The sequence below is a fragment of the Sander vitreus genome, chromosome 21, assembly GCF_031162955.1.
Source record: "Sander vitreus isolate 19-12246 chromosome 21, sanVit1, whole genome shotgun sequence".
Taxonomy (NCBI): Eukaryota; Metazoa; Chordata; class Actinopteri; order Perciformes; family Percidae; genus Sander; species Sander vitreus.
In genome coordinates, this window is record NC_135875.1 from 12,795,795 (window position 1) to 12,813,191 (window position 17,397).

Below are 17,397 nucleotides of genomic sequence, written 5' to 3' on the forward strand. Positions count from 1 at the left end.
GCCTGAGGGTAGAAATGTGAGCAGTCCGTGCTGGGGATGGGTGGGGTCTTTGAGGATGGAGGCGGCTCTCCTGTGGACTCTGTGATGGTAGAAGCTCTGCAGAGAGGGCAGTGGAGTCCTGGTGATCTTCCCTGCAGTCTTCACCACTCTCTGCAGGTGTTTGCGGTCCATAGCAGTAGTGCCGCCGTACCATACGGTGATGCAGTTGGTCAAGATGCTCTCAACAATGCAGCTGTATTGTTGTGTGACTGGCATTACTGAGTTAGCCTGGCTCCGCCCTCCTTTCGGCTCCATTGTCGTTTTCCTTCAGTACTACTTTATTCTTTATTTCAGACCCAGGGGGATACATATCACAATAATAAACACACAGAGTAAAAACATAAAGAGAAAAAAAAGAAGAAAAAAATACAGAGCCTTCCACAATGTTCAGTGTCTAACATACAGACATGTTCACCAATGGTTCCACAGTCTGGAAGAAAATCTGACAGAACTGCATACAGGGTTAGCCAAAACAGCGATTAAGTCGTTTTCTGACTCAGATACCCTTAAATAAAATAAATCTATACATCAGGTTACGTAAAACAGCAGAGCAGGTAGGTACCCCGACACTGACAAACATATGGCTTGCACTGGAGCTTCTTGGAGCTCTCAGCAGCAGCCTCATGCTGTCATTATAAGCCACTATGAGTTTTCTAATGCTGCCTTGCTTATAACGACACCACAGGTAGGCAGTATACAAAGGTGTACAATACACTCAGATACAGAGCACATGCTAAACTTAGGACACAGCATGTTCGCTTGAGCATACAGCTTCAGACGCTGCCTATAGATATCCTCGTCATCAGACAGGTCATTTGCAATAATATGGCCCAAATATGTAATCTCACTGCACACCCTACTACGTCTGGGTTTGTGGTATATTCTTGGGGTTTTCTCCGGTCAAATCTTTACCGGTCCAATCAGCGAACAGAGTGAGTAGCTGAGAACGATGACGTTGAGGTCGTGCGCTAGTCGTAATGGCGGCGGAGAAAGATGCGAGTGAAGCCATTCGGTCCATTGTGGCAACGCTGCTGAATAACCAGAAGTTAAAGCCCTAGCAAGAACAATCTTTGCTGAGTTTTGTTGGTGGCCATGATGTTGTGGCCCTCCTCCCCACGGGGTTCGGGAAAAGTTAGATTTTCCAGCTCGCTCCGTTAGTGGTGAAGGAGTTGGCTAAGGCGAACGCTAGCGATGCTAAACCGATGTCACGACCAAACGTTAGTGATCGGTTATGGCAGATCCAGAGTGGATCCAATAGTTTTAAACTTCAACAGAGTACCTGCCTTCAAGGAAGTTAACACTTGTCAATGGAGAGATGCCAGACTCTGTACAAATGAAATGTACGAGAGTATGGTAGGACCAGGCTATTACTGAGTCGGTTTGCTGACTGTTTTTCAGCATATGGTCCCATTCCACTCGCTCTCAGTCAGGTCGACCACTGGTGTCTTCAAAGGCAGAATGAGTAGGATTTATCTGTTGCGCTTTGTAAATAACATTCAAAGTTGGCCCATCCTCGCCATAGGGTTAAAGCCAACCCCAGATTCACTTTCATCTTGGAACGAGCTTTGTCCCCTTGGCGTTTCGCCTCGCTATATTTGCATTTATTTCGGCCCTGTGTCTGCCATTATCGTAGCTTCTAATTGGATGTGTGCTTATGATATGGCACCTGGTTGCTACGTTTTTTATAGAGGTTGACACCCAGAAACATCCTGAACACAACAAAATGAGAAAATACAGGCAGAGGGCAGGGTCTCTGCAGATACAGACACCACCACACACTTCTGTGGGTCGTAAGTGAGCAACTGGCTTAATATTTATAATAATAATTATAAACTTTGTATAGCACCTTTAAAAACAATAGCTTGGACAGAAGAAACAAAAGCACATACAAATGATTACACATACACACACACACATATATATATATACACACACACATCATTTCAATAGTGAAAATAGAAGCTGGGCCACCTTTAAACGAGAGTTCAAATGAAAAATAAATAAAATGAATGATGATGATAGGGTAAAAAAAAGACATCACATAGAAGAAAGTCTATAATAATGTGTTTCAATAAGTGATTTAAAAGAAGTTACTGATTCAGCAAGCATTATCTCCTCGGGCAGGTTGTTCCAAAGTAGAGATGTACCGATACTGGTATCGGGAAGTACTGGAGTTTATGCACCGATCTGATACCACGTAATAAAACCCTAAAGAAAATCTATGTTGAAGTAGTTTTATTTATGTTCTTTTTCCGTTATAACTGACTGTCAAGCTGCATAATAAAAGAAAGCTCTGTGGCATTCATTGTTCATGTTTCACAAAGAGTTTAACCTGAGCCAGACTGACAACAAAGATAGAAATCATATCACATCCATACAGGGATAGTAGTATACAGTTGTTAAAACATAAAATATATGACACACTGGTATTGGATCGGTACTCGGTATCGGCCGGTACGCAAGTTCAGGTATCAGAATCGGTATCAGGAAGCAAAAAATGGTATCGGATCATCTCTATTCCAAAGCTGAGGTGCCCTGACGGAGAAGGTACGATCACCGCTGTTTTTAGGCCTTGACTTTGGGACGGTTAGAAGGGCACCGTTTGAGGATCTAAGGTTGCGAACAGGCTCATATCATAGATGGGGTCAGCATTTCTGTGATATAACTGAAATGTAAAGAAATCCTGCTACTTGGCCGCTGTTACATAGTCTCAATTTAGTAGGTACCAAAAAACACAAAATGTCAACAACAACACAAAAACAACTTCTTTAAAAAGTCATACCAATAAATAAAATAAACAATAAATAATAAAAACAAAATACTGCAATTATAATCAGATAATGACATCAGAAATATGTAATTATTCATCATTACATTTGTCTTGCCTGTCTTTGTTATCAAGCACACTGGTACAGTTTTTCCCACTATGAAATGGGCTCCTCTTATTCACTTCCACAATGCCTCACATCCACACACACCTTTTATAGTTCTCCCTTGATAAGCTTGCCTTAATCCCCAGGCAAAAAATAGTGGGAAGCTCCTTGTCTTGCCAACCTGCCAGCAGCTAACCAGACAGAGCACTCAGTTAATAATAGCCAGCCATCTTTGTTTAGGGCCTTGTTCCCAGACGTCCAAGTCCAAGTAATTGGCCAATTTCCAGTTCTAGGACTGATACCTCCATGATTATGGGGAGTTAATTAGAGCACACAGGCAGACTCCACACATTTACCATTACCATTACAGCTCTGAACACGATCGCTGCCAGTGGCTGACACTATTTAGGCTTTTCCTCCTCTGTAGCAACAGCAGTACCCAATGCAGGGTTGGCCCTCTAGGAGGTTTGCAAGGAAACCTGATAAAATGGCTTCTGCTTGCACAAATTGTGTACTTATTAATCGTTGGGATTACACTTTAGGATAGCTGTTAGTCTTTGGTCTTTACCTCTCCATCCTTTCACATCCTCTCCTGATGTAGCCCATGCATCCAACCTGGCATTTGACCTGACAATAGTCTCACTCTCTCCTGTATTGCCCGATATATAATGATCAGCGTTGGGATTTGCGGGTTAAGGACGCTTAGAGCAGGGGTTTTAATGTCATGACGTCACATGAATTAGCGGCCACTTTGATCCTTTCAGCCTCTAAACCGCACTCCTGTCCTATTCCTATTCCCAGTCTGTCGGTGGACACGGGAATGTGTTAGTTACTCCCTCGGGGACCGTGGAGGAGAATGCTACTGATCCACCCAACCCTGTAGGCCACAGCACAGTTTCCCTCTCCATTTTTACATAGCCCTGCAGGTGATGCTTTTGTGAAAAGAGGACGGGGATACAGCACTACTCGAGTTCAAAATGGCAGACAAGGATAGCGTGGAGAAATACCTGGAGAACAACCCGCAGTTCGCCAAAGAATACTTTGATAAGAAGTTGCGCGCTGAAGCGCTGACCGCCGCCTTTTCTGCAACTCTTGAAATCAAAGACACCGCTTCCTTCAAGGATGTTAACTCTGTGCAAGAATCTGCCATCATCTTCGAGCTGGTCCAGGAGTTGCAGAAACAGGGAGACATGGAGGAGTCCCTTCACAAAGTGTTGCAAAGAATTGCCCTGATCATACAGGCCGACCGGGTCAGTTTTTACTTATGCAGGGCGAGAAACGGAATACCTGAGCTCGCCACTAGCCTCTTTGACGTGACTGCAACATCCAAATTCGAGATGAACAAGGTTCATCCGCAGGCTGAAATTGTGTTCCCTTTCGATATGGGTGTCGTCGGTTTCACCGCGCTTTCCAAAAAGCCACAGAACGTTCCTGACGTCTCAAAGGTGAGAAGTAGCCTAATGAAGTATCCGCGCGCTGTAGTGCGCGCGCTCTGCAAGCAAGTTTCGTGTGCGTGACTCTGATGCGTCCTTGTTTTTGTGATGGTGTTAGTGAAAATTGTCTCTATATCCTTGGTGGGTCTTAAACATTTTTTTTTGTTTGTGTGTATAATCTTGAATTTGTTACCTGAAGTATTTGTGGAGGCTATTCGCAAATCCTCCTCGCTAAGTTGTCCTGAATCTGCACAGCATCAGATTCCCACATTTGGGACATATTAATAAATTACCACCACACATGTTTCTATTCACTGTGGATCTGTTAAAATCGACATCATTTTTCAGTTTGGTCGACCTATATTTATTTATAGCCTAACATACATGGCGAGGTCCTTGCTAGTGTTGCTTTGACATTAAGTGAAATTAAAATAGCTTCAAATATTGATATTGAAATGTATTTAGATAGAATAATAGGCAACTCAAATGTCAAAATTTGTGATAAAACATGGAGGGGCATTTTTATGATTTCATATATTGTATGACTTATTTCATAAGCGTCAGTTTAAGCATGCAACAATACTTTTGAAAACTCAGCAGATATCAGAATTGTGTTTTATGATTATTGTCATGTGTCCATGCCTACCAGCACCATTATTCATCAGTTGGATTATTAAAATAGTCATCTGAAGAATATCATGCTATACTGACCCATCTTGTCCATTGACAAATTGGAATGCAGCATACATGTCTTTTGCTGCAAAGTGTAGCCAATAAAAGAATATTGATTTCTGAATAAACAGCCAACACAGTTTATTTATTTAAAAGTAATAGTGTCCTCTATTTGGAAAAAGTCCATGTTAGATGCATTATGAATCTTTCAGGCAATTAAGGAGCATGTGAAAACAACACTGAATGAGCATAGAATGAAATGAACAGTGTGATTGTGAATGTGTTGTTGTACCTGATATGCACTCTTTTTTCCCCCCCCTCCCGATACAGAATCAAAAGTTCTGTGACTTTGTGGACAAACAGACTGGATACAAGACTAAATGCATGCTCAGTTTCCCTCTGGTCGCTGACAAAGAGTGCATTGGAGTCTGCATGGCACTAAACAAAATAGGAGCTGACGCGTTCACTGATCAGGATGTGCTTGTAAGAATACACACTTAAACTTTACTTCACTTTTATCCATACTGATTTACTGAGTAAGCTGGAACAGGGTTGTATTTTTCACACTCATTCATAAATTGAACTTGAACATGACCATTGAATATTATTATAATTAGGTTGTCTTTGGCTTAAGAAGTAGCAGCTAAAATCCACGCCATAGTTGCTTGTGTGCTACTTTAAAAAGCCTGTGCTATGCCATTTAAAATTAGCAACTTAATACAGGTTATTGCTGTAATTACATCTCAGTAGGGTGTAAAACACTCCAATTATGTCAGTGGGAGCCAATCAGACCTGACTGACTTGATTTGGTTGCTTTTAAACATTCAACTTTAATAAAGGCATACCAATTAAATGCTGGGAATAGATTATCTCTGTGGTCTATATCAAAGAACATTCACTGCTGTGTCTTATTATTCAGACGCAGTAAACTCACACCAAGGCACAGTTCCTTAAATAATCAACTGGGTCAGATTGGAATTATGTTCATGATGTGACTTCTGAGGTTATAATGGTGATTTACAGGAACTGAAAAAAGAGAGTGAAGAGATGTAAGGAGAGGACATGGCAGAAATGATGCACAGGGCAAATGCTTAAACTGCTAAGATGCATTATAATGTCTGGTATACTTCTCTTTCTCTTCACATATCTAAAATGTAAACAAAAATGTCAATATTGTAAATTCAATATCTAAATTTCATTCTTAGGATACATATTTTATACACCCATCAAAACTTTGCTGGGGATGGAACATGGACATGAACATGGAGCCGTACTTAAAAAAGTTCACATCTGCCACAGTCTTAAACCTGCTGTTGTGTATTGATAAAACCTTTAATCTCATTTGGTCCTTAGCTCTTCCACAAGTACATGAACTTTGCCCAAGTCATCGCCCTGCAGCATTACACAAACTACATGTTCAATGTGGAGTCCAGAAGGAGTCAGGTAAACTGAACCTCCCATCATGAGGCACTGATGACTACTCTGTCCCCTGTTAGTTAGCCTACCTGTTATTTCCAATGCACTGAACCGAGCTCATACTAAATGCCATAGCTAAACAATAAATCGGCCCCATTCATCGCTATTTTTCCCCTTTATAGGTGCTGCTGTGGTCGGCCAGTAAAGTGTTTGAGGAGTTGACAGACATTGAGAGACAGTTTCACAAAGCACTCTACACTGTAAGGATCTATCTAAATTGCGAACGATACTCGGTGGGCCTGTTGGACATGACCAAAGAGAAGGTTGGTCTTTCAGAATATTCACTTTTACACACTGGATTGAATAGATGGCATTCATGGCTACCGGCATAAATAACTTTTATTGTCTATTTTTCTTTCCTGTAGGAATTCTATGATGAATGGCCGGTGAAACTGGGAGATGTGGAACCCTATAAAGGACCAAAAACACCAGATGGCAGGGTAACAAACTTATTTTTCTCCATGTTAATTCCATTGTTGTGACGTGTAGTACTCTAAATCCTACTCACCTCAACTTTTCTATTGTCTGATGTAGTTAGAAGATGAATCAATCGTTTCTGATTGGCTTCTGCTTTTTTAATACAGGAAGTCATCTTTTACAAGATCATTGACTACCTCCTGGAAGACAAAGAAGAAATCAAAGTCATACCGTGAGCAGCAGTAGCTACAAATGCCCTCATTCTAATACAACACATTTCAAAATACAGCCTAAAGAATTTTAGCGCATTTTAAATAAAAGTCCTGACCTAGTTTTAGTAAGAGTCTGAACTCGCACAAATGAATGCATGAAACATGCATGCTTTACCACAGACAATTCTGGAGAGTCAGAACCTTTTAACTTTCTTCTCAGAGAATAACTAGCTCACTCCATCTCCCACAACTCAGCATGTTTCTCTCTTTCACGCTTTTTCAGTGGTCCGCCTGCAGATCACTGGGCTCTAGTTAGCGGCCTACCGACCTACGTTGCAGAGAATGGCTTTGTAAGTCTTTTACCAATGCTGCAAGGCAGTTCATTATGAGAATCATTACAATTATGAAAGCATAAAGACAGAGGAGAGCTGACTTGTGGATGGGTCACAGAGACATATCAGCATCTAATGTAGTAACATAAGAATGTAGTGAAACAAAGTGAGTAACATTGACAAAGTAATGAATACTCATAGCAAAGCGCCGGACTTTAACGTTTTTAATGTGTCTGCCTGCAGATTTGCAACATGATGAACGTGGCTGCAGATGATTTCTTCATGTTCCAGGTGAGGAGACTTTTACTGTCCATCCACAAAAAGGACACACACAATACACACCAGTATATGCATGACGGCCCTACCTGTCTAATATGCAGATTTCGATACCATACCTTTTTCGATGCCCGTATTCAGGAAGAATGGAGTCTGATTACATGGTTTCAATATTTAATTTCAATGTCTTTCAGAAAACGGCTGTGGATGACACAGGTTTTATCATCAAGAACGTCTTGTCGCTGCCCATTGTCAACAAGAAGGAAGAAATTGTGGGCATCGCCACCTTCTTCAACCGGAAAGACGGCAAGCCATTTGATGAACACGATGAACAGATCACTGAGGTCAGCACCATGCATTCTCTCTCTATTTTTTCTAGCTGTCTCCATCATATACCATGTCTCATTTGGGATATAATGTTGTCGTCTGTGTCGATGCATACATTTGCATATAAATGAAGAAAAGGCTGTAAAAAAAAAGCAGGATAATTTCAGAATTCTTTGAGATATGGAGTTTGCTGTAGTGCCAGCTAAGTAAATAAAAGCATATAGAAATATTTGCCACATTCATTAGCTAAGTTAATGAGGTAATAACAATAATTAGAAGTAGGTCAGGGTGATACAAGGGGGCGTGGCTAAGTCACTTTTGGTTTGGATGTGTTTCTTTTCTCTCATTCCTTCTCACTCTCGTTTGTGCCAGGCCCTAACTCAGTTCTTGGGTTGGTCAGTGCTGGTCTGCGACACCTATGACAGGTTGAACCGTGTGGAGTACAGGAAAGACATCGCCCAGGAGATGCTCATGTACCAGACCAAGTGCACCAAAGATGAGCTGCAGTCCATTCTGGTCAGTATCAACCTGACTTTGCTCCACATTTTCCTTCCAGAAGCCTACCTTTGTTTGCATTAGATCAAGAGGCCACTCGAGCTGGGATTAAAAGCAGTTAAATATTAATGCGCCATGAATAGCTTTTTGAGTAGCAGTCATCCAATAGCAGGGCTAAGAAAAGGTCTGGAGGAGACAATGCAACAGCAGTTACTGCTTGGAGCACTTGTCTGAAGTGTTTGAAAACCTGAGGTTTTCTGCTTTTTGTCGCCAACCTACGAATTCAAGCTGTTCCTTTCTGTAGGTGATGGCAGAATGTTCATGGTTTCAATGTAAATCATAACTCCTTGTTCTCTCTTTTATAACCAGAACACCAATGAGAAGTTTGACGCAGACCCCGAAGACTGCGACCCGAAAGACCTGTACAAACTGTTGGTATGTTTTGTTTAAACCTTCAGGACAAATACTTCCAGTGAAATGAAACACTGTGACACATAACATTATCAATGACTTACTTATCAAAGCATAAAGGTTTGTATGAATTTGTACATTCATACACACTTATTTCATTTATTATCTGCATTATTTTGGATTTTGAGAGTGGATTTTAGAGAGCATCATTTCATTTTCATTGGAAAATGTTAATCATTTTCTCTATGTTTACCTACCTTGAGACTAATCGTCTGCACTTTTGACAGTATTGAATGATTCATGGATGTCTTCTGAGTGAATTGTGTTTTGTTTTTGATCAGAGAGCAACCTGCCCGCCAGCTGACAACGTCAACGGAGAGAATCTGTACCTGTTCTCCTTCAGTGACTTCCCCGTATCAGAGTTTGACCTCATCAAAGCCGGCATTCGCATGTTCTTTGAGCTCGGAGTTGTTGAAAAGTTTAAAGTTCCTCCAGAGGTGAGTCACGTAGTCAGACACTGACTTCGATGTGTCTGCCCTAACAGGATGCTCTTAACGCTTTCTGGCGGGGCATATGAGTCTATTCTGCTGGGAAGAGAGAACTAGGTGTGATGCTGTAGCTACGAATCTGAGTGATGCTTGAGTCATGGCCACGTCTCATCCGAAAGCCCTCTGCTGTCTCTTTTTCCCTCACCTTGTTCTCTGAGTCGTACCCTCCCTCTCTCCCTCTCAGACATTGACCAGGTGGATGTACACCGTGAGGAAGGGTTACCGTTCCATCACCTACCACAACTGGAGGCACGGCTTCAATGTAGGCCACACCATGTTCTGCCTGCTGCAGGTAACTTCACCACTTCACAGCTGTCTGTTTTTTTGTAGACAGCCGGATATGCTAATACCTTTTTACACTACAGCAACGGCGCATGTGGTGACAGGTTAACAGACCTCTATGTTTTACAAGAATGTGTGAACCACCTATATAGGCTTATAACATGCTTTATTTCATCATAAAGTTAATTGAGAATCGCACCAATGCAGGTAAAATGTTCACATTAAGTATATTGAAATGAGAGCATCGCAGAGAATTAAAATTAGTATTTGAAGGTGACCAATATTTTGCAGTTTCTAGATTTAAATGTGCTACAAACGAGACCATGGTTTTATCGTGTTCTGAGCAGGTACTGCATTTTTATAGGTCACAATCTATACCACTCAGCCAGACACCTGCACATAATAATCCATGATTTGTCTCCTCTGCCTACAGACAGGGAGGCTGAGGAAGTACTACTCCGATCTAGATGCCTTTGCCATGGTGGCTGCTGCTTTCTGCCACGATATTGACCACAGAGGGACCAACAACCTCTACCAGACAAAGCAAGTCAAAATATGTTATTGTGTGTGTGGAGGACGTGCGTGCATGTGTGCGTGTGTAAACCTGTGTAAATATATTTTGCCATTATTTTCTTTCTTTTTTCTGCAGGAGTGCACATCCTCTAGCTAAACTTCATGGCTCTTCCATCATGGAGAGACACCATTTGGAGTACAGCAAGACGTTAATGGCTGAAGAGGTATGACACGTTACTGGACAATAAAAAAATCAAATCTGACGTAAATGTAAGAACACACATTCTGACCACTCTTTGTCATCTCTCGCAGACCCTGAACATCTTCTGCAACCTCCAGAAGCGTCAGTTTGAGCACGTGCAGCACTTGTTTGATGTCTGCATCATCGCCACTGATCTGGCCCTTTACTTCAAGTAGGTTCTCTGAAATCCTCTGACTGCTCCCATGCTACAGCCACAGACTGTCTGACTATAGCTGGTGTTGCTTAAACGTTTAGCTGTTTGTCTTCAGCAGGTTTTCTGGAATGAATTTGCGTCATTTGTTTAGTTCAGTTAGTCTGACTGTCCGCCATCTCATCACACAGAAAGAGAACCATGTTCCAAAACATTGTGAATGCCACCGAGCCGATGCCAGAAGAAAAGCAGGCCATTGAATTTATTTCCAACAACCCCACCAGGAAGGAAATCGTGATGTATGTAACTGATTCAAGCCCAAGATAATACAGCTACATTCTGTTGAGTTTACCCTGAAATGTGTTTGTGAGAAGACTTTTGAAACAGCGGACCCTTGCATCATCAGTAGCAGGGTGTTATCTTGTCCTCCCTGATTTTCTGTCTGTCTCTCACCTCCAGGGCCATGATGATGACAGGTTGTGACTTGTCAGCTATCACCAAACCCTGGGAAGTACAGAGCAAGGTGGGTGGCCTTCACAGCCTTCACACGGGCTGATTAAAAAAAGAGTTTCACAGTTTGTTCTGCTAAAATCAACTGGTTGAATTCTACACATTGCATTATGTTATCCTCCCTGTCCTCAGTCTCTGATCTGGTTATTCAGCTTGAAATATGTTTGGTTCTAGCTCAATCATTTTCAGATGTATTACATCCAAAAAACATATATAGGGCAGCAGTTATTTTACTTAGAATATTGAATAGGAAAGTATAAAGCCATGAACAAAAACAAGCTGACATCCATAGGACGCTTGTATTACAGTGTTTGTTGTTCCTTGAGATCAAATGCTAAAAAGCCTTTGTCCATGAACAAATATTGAAAATAACCCCTACAGGATGAAAGAATGTCCTGAGAGTGAAATGTGTTTACTATATTTTTTGCCACTTATTCGCCACTTTCCTCCCTTTGTCTTTTAATCCCCTGTATCATTATTTGTTCCTCTTGTCTGTTTCTGTCCAGGTGGCTCTGATGGTCGCTGCTGAATTCTGGGAACAGGGAGATTTGGAGAGATCTGTTTTGGACCAACAACCAATTGTAAGGGTCATACCCCTCTTGTGCCTCTTTTTTTTTGTTGTTGATTTCTTAGGATTGTTTTTCATCTGAAACTCTCCCCTCTGTCTCTCTCAGCCCATGATGGACAGAAACTGTGCCGAACAGCTACCCAAGATGCAGTGTGGTTTCATCGACTTTGTGTGCTCATTTGTGTACAAGGTAACGAACAGCTTTCACACTGCACAGCAGAGCAGTATGATTTTTATAATTGATGAAGTGAGGGTGATAGTTTCAAGATGGATCTCAAAGCGTAAAAAAGACAGATGTGGATTTTGCAAAAGGGCGAGTCGGGCCTGTGCTCTTTGTTGCAACAATTCATCTGTAACTGCTGGAATTGAAACACAGTCACAGTCTAAGAGACGTGTACCGATTTAATCCTGCTTCTATTTCATTTTGATTTGCAGCAAAGCACCATACAAAAACATATTCTGCCCATGACTTGTTTTGATTTAGTTCAGTTTACGATTTTGATACTTTCAGAGAGCATGAGCACTACAAAAGTAACTAAACTGATTCATTAACCTTACTCCAAGGCCCTAGTTTAAAGTGTGACTTCTTTTTTCAAGGCAATAATACTGATTTTCAAGCTCCCCTCCGACTGTGCAGTAAATACTAATCTGTAAAGCCTGTTGTGTTCAGTTTTCGATTAGACTGTGTCAGAAAGGTGTGGATCAATAGATAGAGCACTTTGTAGGAACACAAAACAGCACGTACACGTGATCTATAATGCCCTTAAATTAACAAATAAAAAACTCCTACAACGTACAAAATGACCATTGCGTTAAATGATTTCTCACTGTTATTATTAGCTTTACAGAGGTGTTGTTGTAGATTCAACCATGTTAGGGTGCATAACAGGATGTATAGAGATGAACCTGTTGAACCCAGCTGGCCCCAAGAGGAATGTCAGCTAGCTGTTTGTCCATGGTATTTGGACAAGAACACCCATATAAATCAACATGTCGCGGTTGTCCCTGCGGCATATCATGTATTTTCAACACCAACAGTTTTCTTTCCTGCAAGGTCTTCTCCCTCTGTGCATCCCACAATGTGCTTACTGACATCCAGTGTTTTTTTTTTCTTTTTTTGTTTATTTATCAGGAGTTCTCCAGGTTCCACAAAGAGATCACGCCCATGTTTGACGGTCTGAACAACAACAGGGCACACTGGAACGAGCAGGCTGAGATATACAACGCAAAGATGAAGGCCATTGAGGATCAGAAGAAGAAACTGGAAGAGGATGGAGCCAAGAAACGTATAACAAAACATCTAAATCTATGTATATTGGTCCAGTTAATGGCCTGATGGAAGATCAAGTGTTCAGAAATGATAATAATTCTGTATTAATACATCTCTTTTATTTCTGTTTAACTAGCTGGAGGCGACGGGAAGTCAAAAACCTGCACCATCTGCTAAGTTCCTTCGGTGCTTGGATCTGGACTGATGCGGTCTGGTTAGGACTAATCTAGGCTACGCTAGCCTATTCTGGTCTGACTAGTCATCTAGTCTAGTTGGGGCTTGACTAGGCAAGCTTGGTCCGGTCTGATCTACACCAGCGTAGTTCTCTCTGGTTAGGGGCTGTCCAGGCCTGTCTGGTCTGGTTCAGTCTAGCCTACTTTAGTCTAGTGTAGTCAGGTCTGGTCTGCGGTCTGGTCTGCAGTCCGCCTAACTATTCTCCAAGGATCGAAGAGTCAGAAACAAGAAGAAGTAATGTTGGGACTCTGACTGCAAGAGAAGCCTTTTTGACTCAGAAGACGTGATGTATTTGAAACTTCCTCCTTCCACACAGCCATGAACTTTAAAAACATATATACATGGACAACATATATTTCCGTTTAACATAGCAATAATTCAAATATTCATGACATGTATGGTTTAATCCATGGTTGGATAAGCTCAGATGCTGTAAGCAAATGTTCCAAGTCAAAGTTTTCAGTATAAATAGCTCAACTAGGTGACAGCATGTGCTTCATGTGGGGTGTATACATGCCAAAGCAATAGTTTTCTCACAGTTCCTTTTGACAGTCAGTAATAACCACACAGTATAGTAGTTCTGTACGTAGTGCACAATGCACTCAACTCAGCTGCTGCTGTTGTGGCAGCAGCAGGCCATGTGTGGGTGGGCAGGGTCAAGGATCAGAGGAATGGGGTTAAAAGTCTGTTTTGGTTAAGAGTTCAAATAGCATGAGTTGTGGAATTATTTTCTTGAACACGAGAGCAGGAATCTGCAATGTGAAGGGTCTGTTAATGATATGACAACTCTTTGAAACTCAGATACAGCGTGTGACAGCGTGCAATCAGCAAGGGCTGATGTCCCTTACCTCAAAAGGCGCTGATGAGTTGTGTGAGGGTATATTTATTTTAATATGCAATCTATCTATATAGAATTTTTTTTTTTTTTTTTGGAATTCTTCGTCTGACAATTTTGTACTTAAACCGTCTTCACGGATGGAGAGTTTGAGACGAGCTTGGGCGTTCGGAAACTGTGAACAAATGCACGGTAAAATCACATGCAGGCATCAAGAAAATGTGTTGAATTTGTGCAACTTTATTGTCAGCTTTGAAAAACACCTGTAAGCTGTTGTCCTTGTGTCCAACGACCTGGAAAAATAACTAAATAAAAAAAAGTAACATGCATTTTATTTACACCAGTGTTTAGAGCAAAATTACAATTCCATATCAATTCAAAAACGTCTTTTAAACATGCATGATTTTACATGCATATAGTTTATTACATAGAAATTCTAAAATGTAAATTGTGTAAACTTAAAAATAACTGATTTGAAGGATGTACAGTAACATTTGCTTCTTGTAAGGAGTCACAGTCAGTCAAACAGGGAACAGTAGATCACCTCTCTTGTAAGAAGATTGAATAGGATTTGATCTGATTGCCAGCCAGCGTTTGAGATCCACACCGATTAGACTTTAAATACCCTTCTTACAGAAGAGGTAAAGCAGGCTACTAAAGCCTTGTATGTATATGCAGACGACTTGTGTTTCAGATGTGGCAGATGCAGATATAGCATCATTGATTTTATGGTGGTACAGGCCAAAGTCTCTTTCTTCCCTGATGCAACAGTGAGTCACGCAATGTCAAACTGTTGTTTGATGTCCTGTCAGTGTGAATCTCCATGTAAACCTGAACAGGACTTGATCTGGTCAGGCATCTTTGTTGCCACCCCCTCAACTTCCTGTTACACAATGTCATCTCCTCTAATCAACAGTGCATCACTCAAAGGCACTTAATCCTATCGAAATGGCTTTGGGACTACCTGGAAACTCCTTTGCCGCTGCTTTGAGGTGAAGTGAGGAGCTGTTGTGGTCACTGGAGGAAAAGCTGTGCAAACACATTTACTGTTTAAGTGATGTGTTTTATTTATTTGACCATGAATTTACCTCATTCCTCGTTCCTGCTGTACACATTTTATATGAATGGTTACACCACCAGTTCTGTCTCCAGTGATAAGAATGACCCCTCGCTTTTTCCTTTTTTGCGATATCAAATAATACACTGTATACTTTCTACTTATCCCATCAACTGTCTTTCAAACATTAGAAATCTATCATTTGATGTATGAGATGACTATGTATGTATGTGTCATGAGATGTAATATGTGTAAGCAAATAAAAGAATTTATCAAAGTGTAAGAACAGAGAGAATCACTTTTTCCTCAGTATGTAAATAGGTGATACTTTACTTTTTATCCACAATTAACGAAGGTTAGACAGACTCAGAGAACGAACTTAAGAAACCTTTGGCTTAGCTGCGACAGCACACATTCTTAGTCATATATCGTGCAGGGATCTAAGAGGCTCCAAAGCTGGATGAGCCTCTGGGGAAAGAGGATCAGTGGATTGGTTCTGATCCCTGCTCAAAACTATGTTGTCTGGCTATGTTCTTCAGCATCCTGTGTCCTGCTGTCTTTAGTCAGTGGGGTGCAGAGCTGCCCCCCTCTGTAGAAGCAGTTAAAGCAGTCACACTGATTTAAATAGCTATATATTCATACAGTATATTCTGGATTTCCAATTAGGGAGAAAGAGTAGATGCAATTTTAAGAATTTTAAACTAGCTAATTCTACTTTTTTATTAATACAAGGAGAGTATTTTGATGTCTGAAAATGTGGCAGAAAGAGGAGCTTTATATTTTAAAAAGTTGTTGAAGGCAAGAATCTTTAACCAAGAAAAAATGTTGACAACACAACTGATCAACTGTAAAATGCATCCAGGTGTACAAGTATAGCCAGGGGCCAAACTATATCCCACCGCCACTCATAAACAACAGGCTTTACTTACTCAGTGCACCGTTTACTACACTTAACCACCTGTTAGCTAAACACTGCCATGAATCACACAGTACATTACTTCTTCTGAGAAAGCAGAGAAGTTAAAACGAGACAGACAGTAAGAGGTAATTGTATTTATTTAAGCCGAGGCCTTTAATCTCCCAGCAACCTCACGCAGTTCCTTTCTCTGTGAGTTGAAGTCAAGGCAGCTCTTCAATCTGCCCTTGGCCAGAGGGATATCTTAAGCTAATCTTGTAAAAGCAGAGTGCTTGAATCTTTTGTGTTACTACTATTACACAGAATTTTTACTCGCAGAGGAAAGAGTACTACTCTGGAAAACGTACCAAATCCAAAGTGCAGTTCAACTCAATTCATAAGAGAGAACTAAAAGTTTAGGTAATTCTAACATATTAAAACAAGAGTATAAAGCCGTGTGTGACACCCCTCCAACTGTCCTGGAGGCGGTCCTGGCCAACCTCAGCAGCCAATCGGCAGCTGATTGAGCTCACCTTGGGTCCTTAGCCTATAAAAGCTGGCCCCTTCCTACAGCTTACGTGCACCCTGCAGTACTTTATTTTGGTTTGCGAAGCCATGCATTGCTGACCCCCTCCATTGTTCATTTGTGTTAACCTCAGTTTGAATGAATTATTTGATTTAAGTATAACCCTTGCATGGACTCCTAAACAACTCTGTGATGCGGTACTTAGACACTGGGGCTTTTGAGCTAAATGCTAACGTCAGCGTGCTCACAATGGCAATGCTAACATGCTCATATTAAATTGGTGTAATGTTTATCATGTTCTCATCGGCCTGTTAACATCTTTGCTAATTGGCGCTGAACACAAAGCAAAAGCACAGGTGTGAATAATGAAACTAATGATGGCAGGATTCCATTTAGCTGCTTTGGTTTCAGGTGTTGTGAATGCTGGCTTACTGTTGACTGGGACAGCAATCGTTAATGGTATTAGCAACACCTGTGCTTTTCCTACTTTGACAAGTCAAAATGTCTGCTGTGAAAAAGGTAGTAAACCAAAGTTTTGGAAAATTGAAATTTTGACTTGATGTTGGCTTTAGATGAACATTTAAGGCATCACTAAAGTAATTACAAGTCATCCAAAAAGGAACATACATATCTGAACCAAATTTCATGGCACCCAGCCAAAAGTCGTGGAGACATTACAGTCAGGACCAAAGTTGAGGACTGACTGACTGACGGATTGAAGCAATCACGACTATTCGTAGTGATAGTGGTGGGATTGAAACTTAGATGGTGACAGATATGCAAATCAAACACTCGTGACATGTA

At 41.1% G+C, this 17,397-nt stretch overlaps 1 protein-coding gene across 1 annotated transcript in view; it reads left to right on the forward strand.

Moving 5' to 3' along the window:
- LOC144536296 (cone cGMP-specific 3',5'-cyclic phosphodiesterase subunit alpha'-like) overlaps positions 1–13,269 on the forward strand; it is a 29,024-nt gene extending 15,755 nt beyond the window's left edge. Inside the window, exons 11-31 of the mRNA XM_078279357.1 lie at positions 5,348–5,500; positions 6,371–6,460; positions 6,616–6,756; positions 6,859–6,933; positions 7,078–7,142; positions 7,406–7,472; positions 7,698–7,745; positions 7,925–8,074; positions 8,430–8,573; positions 8,922–8,987; positions 9,305–9,460; positions 9,696–9,803; positions 10,227–10,336; positions 10,443–10,530; positions 10,619–10,719; positions 10,890–10,997; positions 11,158–11,221; positions 11,715–11,789; positions 11,883–11,966; positions 12,909–13,062; positions 13,183–13,269. Coding sequence (XP_078135483.1) covers positions 5,348–5,500; positions 6,371–6,460; positions 6,616–6,756; positions 6,859–6,933; positions 7,078–7,142; positions 7,406–7,472; positions 7,698–7,745; positions 7,925–8,074; positions 8,430–8,573; positions 8,922–8,987; positions 9,305–9,460; positions 9,696–9,803; positions 10,227–10,336; positions 10,443–10,530; positions 10,619–10,719; positions 10,890–10,997; positions 11,158–11,221; positions 11,715–11,789; positions 11,883–11,966; positions 12,909–13,062; positions 13,183–13,223 — 2,088 coding nt within the window. The 3' untranslated portion in view covers positions 13,224–13,269. The remainder of the gene's footprint in view (positions 1–5,347; positions 5,501–6,370; positions 6,461–6,615; positions 6,757–6,858; positions 6,934–7,077; positions 7,143–7,405; positions 7,473–7,697; positions 7,746–7,924; positions 8,075–8,429; positions 8,574–8,921; positions 8,988–9,304; positions 9,461–9,695; positions 9,804–10,226; positions 10,337–10,442; positions 10,531–10,618; positions 10,720–10,889; positions 10,998–11,157; positions 11,222–11,714; positions 11,790–11,882; positions 11,967–12,908; positions 13,063–13,182) is intronic.
- Positions 13,270–17,397: the final 4,128 nt, after the last annotated feature.